Source organism: Pollachius pollachius (assembly GCF_949987615.1).
Source record: "Pollachius pollachius genome assembly, chromosome: 12".
In the NCBI taxonomy this organism is placed as follows: Eukaryota; Metazoa; Chordata; class Actinopteri; order Gadiformes; family Gadidae; genus Pollachius; species Pollachius pollachius.
In genome coordinates, this window is record NC_136945.1 from 8,674,000 (window position 1) to 8,680,388 (window position 6,389).

At 49.3% G+C, this 6,389-nt stretch overlaps 1 protein-coding gene across 1 annotated transcript in view; it reads left to right on the top strand.

The window, feature by feature from the left end:
- kaznb (kazrin, periplakin interacting protein b) overlaps positions 1-6,389 on the top strand; it is a 43,165-nt gene extending 36,776 nt beyond the window's left edge. Inside the window, exons 2-7 of the mRNA XM_079748180.1 lie at positions 1,303-1,497; positions 3,211-3,347; positions 3,879-4,049; positions 4,499-4,682; positions 5,256-5,389; positions 6,084-6,389. Of these exons, the coding sequence (XP_079604306.1) occupies positions 1,303-1,497; positions 3,211-3,347; positions 3,879-4,049; positions 4,499-4,682; positions 5,256-5,389; positions 6,084-6,254 (992 nt within the window). The 3' untranslated portion in view covers positions 6,255-6,389. The remainder of the gene's footprint in view (positions 1-1,302; positions 1,498-3,210; positions 3,348-3,878; positions 4,050-4,498; positions 4,683-5,255; positions 5,390-6,083) is intronic.

Below are 6,389 nucleotides of genomic sequence, written 5' to 3' on the forward strand. Positions count from 1 at the left end.
GTATTTCTTTCATTGCCTCATGTAATCAAAGATGGCTACTGTGTTCACTGGCACAAAAAATATCGAAAATAAACCAAATAAATAAAAAGCAGGGTAGAAAAAGCGATGAATAAGCAGAGTGAGACAGCGAGGAGACTGTGAAAGAATCGCGGGAAACTTGGGGAAACAAACTTATTTTTCTGGGCAGTCTGCAATACGGAGCTGCTGACCAGTTAGAGTGCACACAGAGTGATGGAGTGTTTCTGCCCCCGCTTATCACCGCCACCACAGGCCCACACAGCCTGGCCCCAGGCCTGTGGAGACCCTCCACACACACACACACACACACACACCTTCAGACAGATACAGACAAATATGCACGTACGCACATGCAGACTCAAATGTGCAAACACACAAACAGACCCACACACATAATTCAAACGCGTACTACTGCTGACACTTTCAATCAGACTCAGACGCACGATTCAGGTCGAAACACACACAGGCACACATACCCTGACATTATCTTTAAGACCACAAACATTACATACCAACAAACATCAACAGCAGATCAACCCATTTGCAGACCCATTCAAACACATATCATGCATGAATAAGTACAAGGACATTACCAGTACCCTCTGTAACATTCCATTTGCAAAGTGTTGCACATGAGCCCCTGAGTTCCCTTCTTAATGGATACTAGCTCCACATCCAAAGCTCACTTCAGTTTCCTGCTTTGTCATTAGACGGTCTTGGACGGCATGTTTTGTTCTGCGCAGGGCTGGTTCGTACACCAGGATACCAGCAGCAATTTGTATCTGTTCTTTTCATCTTTTAAAAAGAGATGGGAATCTGGCACAAAGAAGAAAGTTGCTTCTCATGTGGTGTATATACGACGTTGAGATGTTGACTGCTTCTGTCCATCCGGGCTGTGTGCACATTCCTCTGAAAAGAAGGCATTTTGTTTGTTTTCTTGTACATCTTTTCATCTTTCCCCGAACCCTTTACCTTGGTAAATGTGCTTCACGCAAACACGGCGCCAATTTGCACTCTCCATTTGTTCCCCTTGAGTTTCCCTTCACATCTCTGCTCCGTCTCTCCCGCTGTTTACCCTGCGGCCCGGCACGAGAACACAAGACGCTCGCCTCCGCTGCTTCCCTTGGCCGTGGTTTTCATTGAAAAATAAATAAAGGAGGCCGAGATCAAACCCGACGCGTCTCTTTCAACGACACTCATTGATGAAATCTGTCTGTCTGTCTCTCTTCCTCTCTCCCGCTCTCTTCCCCTCTGCCTCTCTTTCGCTCCGTCTCTCTCCATCAGTGCTCCTGCGTGAGGAGGTGGCCCAGCTCCAGGAGGAGGTGCACTTCCTGCGGCAGATGAAGGAGATGCTGAGCCGCGACCTGGAGGAGACGCAGGAGGGCGGCTGCTCGGCTGGCCTGCTGTCGGCCACGGAGCTCCGCGTGCAGCTTGGGGACAAGGAGCAGGAGCTGGACCGTGCCAAGGAGGCCTTACAAGGTCAGCTCCCCGGCTCGCCACCCCCACATACACACACTCTCACACCCATGCATGCATACTGTATGTACACGTACGCATCCACACACATGGATACATACACATACACATAAACATAATGCTGGTGCCAGTAAGGACTGGCCGTCCCTCACCGGCCCCAGTCTTACTGAAGGCGAGAGCCGCCCGAACCCCGCACCTTGTTTGCAGCCAAAGCCTCACTCCCTGCACAGCACATCTACAGCTACTTTAAATTCCTTGATGCAAGGAAATACGAAATTACTTTTTAACTGCCGAAACTCATTGTTCAATCCAAAGTCTTAAGTATCATCCTACTTTCATTGTAGAGAGAGCATTAGAGCATAAGATGACTGAATTTGAATCTATCTGTGTTCCCTTTAAAGCTGTGTGACACACCTCTGGTTCAATTCAGGGACAATCTACTCACAAAAAACACCATCTACCCAATCCTGGTCCCTGAGGGTTAGCCTGTGATACTGTTGGTTGTGTTAGGCTGTTAGCCTCCATCGACAGGATCGATGGAGGCTATTGATTGTAGCAAGATGGGTATTGATTGACACATACCCATTTCCCCCCCCCTTCCCCCAACCCTCCTCCCATTATCTCCTAGCTAGTTAGTGCTGGAGTTGGCCAAGCATGTTACTAACTACAGACAACAGAGTATTTTTTGGGCTCGAACAGTAAATCAATTTTTTATAATAGGAAACACAACCAAGAAGTCATTGCAAATAAAACCTGAATAAGATAATCTTTGTCTATAAATCTGGTTCTATCAAGAAAAACTAATGCTTTATCTGCAATTTAATCAGATAATATATCTATTATCAGATTGAATTAAGCTGATATTGAATTAGTCACCTTCTGGTTTGAGGGATCCTATTTACTAGTCATAGTCGTAGTAGTAGTCTTATGTGAGTGCGCCTGTGTGTGTGTTTGGGTGTGAATTTGTCGACACTAAATACATACATCTAAACTCGTACCTCGACATAGTCTCCGCCGTCGTCGTCGTCGTCCGTGCAAACACACCCCCCCCACACACACACACAAACAGATACACATATAAATATGCATGCACTTCTTCAAACAGCCACACAAAAAACAAGCAAAAAAACATAGGATTTGACTCCTGTTTATTTCAAATTACGGATTTATTTTAGCACCAGTCCTGTCTCCCTTTCTCTCTCTTCCCATCAGAGTTAAACAGGTGGACCGCATGCTCATGAGGGGGAATATTGTGTCATTGTTGAAAAACAGGTTTCCGCCAGTATACACCCGGATGATTCCTCTGTGATACAGGCTTCTGTTTGGGTTACAATAAAACATGCTTGTCTCGTCACACATTTTTTTGGTCTGTTTGCACTCCTTTTTTCTTTTTTCTTCTTCTTCTTCAAATTCAACAACTTAAACACCTGGTATTTGTCAGCGAACTGAACTCAAATATGCAGACGCAAGGTATGGGAATACTGACCGTGACTGCATCGGCAAGTAATTGTCGCCCTACCAGTTCTCTTTCAATGACATGACGTCATTTAACTTTTAGCGTGATCTTGCTGTTGAAGAAGAACAGTCACCTAAAATTGTTGACAGTGGGCACAGTGACACCTGGTGGTTAACTGGCGCCACTGCAAGCTATACTCTCACAGAAGTCACACCGTGTTTCGGACCGGTGTTGATAGTGCTGTGTGTTCTGCGTTACAGCTATGAAAGGAGACCGTAAGCGTCTAAAGGTGGAGAAGGCTGATTTGGTGAGCCAGATGCAGCAGCTGTACACGACGCTGGAGAGCCGAGAGGAGCAGCTCAGAGACTTCATACGCAACTACGATCAGCACCGCAAGGTAACCCCCAGGTCAAAATCAATGGTTGCCCAGACAGAGCTCCACACATCCACACACACCCTGGCGTTCGTGTCTGAGTAGATTAACCCTCTCCCGGGTCCGGCCATCAACCTCCACAGTGTCCTGACATAGCCCCACATGTCCGTCAACACCTCCCCATCAGTGATACTTTGCTCTGACGTCGGCGGATATGCTAAAAGGCACAAAAAAGAATTCCACTTGCGTGTAACGGTCACAAACTGGTACGCAAAGCCTGGCAAAAAACATTGGATTCTACTCCTTTTTTCTCAGTGATTTACTTTAGTAGCAAAATTGCACAGATTAATATGTTGACAATCCTATAAGACATCACTACGTTGAAAAAAATAAAAAGGGCTCACTGCCCTTTTAAGGAAGCGTGCATGTGCCATCTTCTGCACAAACAACACAGGAAGCATAGGAGAAGGGTCTACGTACATGTGTCCGGTGCTTGTGTGTTTGTCTGACCTGGTTATGTCTATCTACTGAGTGTTTTGCGCCCCTGCTTTGCAGGAGAGCGAGGACGCGGTCAAGGCCCTGGCCAAGGAGAAGGACATGCTGGAGAGGGAGAAGTGGGACCTGAGGCGGCAGACCAAAGAGGCCACGGAGCAGGCCAACCTCCTGCGCTCGCACATGGACATGAAGGAGAACAGGCTCAAGGAGCTGGAGGCTGAACTCACCATGGTAGGTCAAAGTCTGACCCAAAGAGGGCACGGCATCTTGTTTCCATTGTCCCACTCCCCCGCTCCCTCCTCCAAAAGGTCGAGTTTTGAGATCGATGCATTTTTTCAAATAGCTTTAATAATGTTTTTACTGATGTACTCAAACTGCTCACACACAAAGAAGCCCCCTAGTGGAGAATACCCTCAGCTCCCCTGATGCCTCGAGCGCTATAGTTTCAATAGTCGACACATGGGTCAAATTGTTCTAATTTGCCCCTTCATTTACCATTTAGCACATTGACACCAGAAACCAATGTCCGCACTTTAAGTTAACTTCATCTTTAACCCAACACTCACAGGTTGCAGCAGTAAATGTCGGTTACCATGGCACGATCTGCCATCCATAACACGGCTGCCATTGTTATATATTAACCCTAACCTCTGATATAACCTGTTCTCCGTCTCCTCCAGGCGAAACAGTCGTTGGCGACCCTGACCAAGGACGTGCCCAAGCGCCACTCGGTCTCGGTGCCCGCCGGCGAGCCGGTGGTCAACGGCAGCCAGGAGTGGGTGATGCACGCCGACCTGCCGCTCACGGCCGCCATCCGGCAGAGCCAGCAGACGCTGTATCACGGCCACCCGGCTGACAGACAGGGTAGGCCGCACCGCCCGGGGCAGGGGGGGGGGGGGGGGGGGGGGATGGGAAGGTCTCCCGTTGTGGCTCGGTGTCCTCGAGATCTCTAATGCTTCACTAAAACATGCAGACGTTCCACGACGTACTAACCCGCGAGGTCTCCTCCTCTCCCTCGCAGGAGGTGGAGGAGGAGACACTCAGTCTAACAGCGCGCGTGTTGTGCTTTTTTCTTTTTTTGGAATGTGTGTGTGCGTGTGTGTGCGTGTGTGTGGGTGTACGTACGTACGTGTGTCCCGTGTTTGTTTGTCCTGTATATGTCCCGTGTGTGTGTGTGTGTGTGTGTGTGTCGTGTATTTGTGTCTCCTGTGTGCATGCATGTGTATGTGTGACTTTGTGTGTGTGTCATGTATGTATCCTTTGTTGTGTGTGTGTATGTTTGTCGGTGTCCTGGGTCCTGTGTGTCTCCTGTATGTCTCCTGTGTGCGTGTGTGCGCGTGTGTGTGTGTGTGTGTGCGTGTCTTCTGGTCGCGGTGTGCCGGTCGGGTGTCTTCTTGCTGTGGTGTTTCCTGGTGTGGCGGCGGACACCGGCTACAGCGGTGCTCAGGATCAGCCCCTGTCACTCGCGCCAGCCCAGCGTCATCTCTGACGCCTCGCAGGCCGACGGCGACCGCTCGTCCACGCCCAGCGACATGAACTCGCCACGCCACCGGACGCACTCCCTCTGCAACGTAAGAGCTGCCTGTGACCTCTGACCTCCCCCTGCTGTCAACGCCTCCCTTACGGAGGGCTTGGACTGTTCTTGGATTGGATGGAAGTGTCCTGCACCCGCGTCGGTGCCGCCCAGCCCATATCGGCTTATAAGGCATTGTTCCCAACGCACAAATGATACTGTGCATTTGTTGGTTAATTGATAAAGAAGGACATAAACCTTAACACGCCGAAAATGTAGATCCGAACATGTTGCCAAAGCACAGGCCGCCTCTGTCAAGGGCCACTGCAGTACATCCCCTTCACAAGCCCGAAATAAATCAGGGTCCCTAGCTTGCATTTTTCCAAGCATAAATGTCCCGAGGTCATCATCACTTCCTGTGTACCTTCCTTTGTCCCTTCTTCCGCTGCCTCCTCTGTGCCGTCAGTTCTGCTAGGTGTTGTTTTGCTTTTTGTGTGCACGCGCATGTGTGTGCCATTATTCATTGACCTGTGTGTGTGTGTGTGTGTGTGTGTGTGTGTGTGTGTGTGTGTGTGTGTGTGTGAACCATTGCTCATGGATCATTCATCCGCTATTGTGGAATAAATTGTGGCCATTTGTTGTTCTTTGCTGTGACTCCTAATCCCGCACTCTCTCTTTCCATCCCTCTCTCTCTCTCTCTGTTCCCTTGTCTCTCTGTCACTCTCTCTCTCTGTCTCTCTGTCTCTGAACAGTCCATGGAGGACCTGGAAGACCAGAAGCGTAAGAAGAAAAAGGAGAAGATGACTCTGGGCTCGCTGTCACGTGTCTTTGCTCGAGGGAAACAGCGCAAGTCTCTGGACCCAGGCCTGTTTGATGGTACACCCACGCCCGACTATTACATAGAGGAGGACGCAGACTGGTGAAGTTCTGTGTGTGTGTGTGTGAATGGGGAATACACGTGTGTGTGTGTGTGTGTGTGTGTGTGCGTGCAAGTGTGTGCGTGTGTGTGCGTGTGTGTGTGTGTGTGTGCATGCGTGTGTGTTTGTATGCCGTGTATA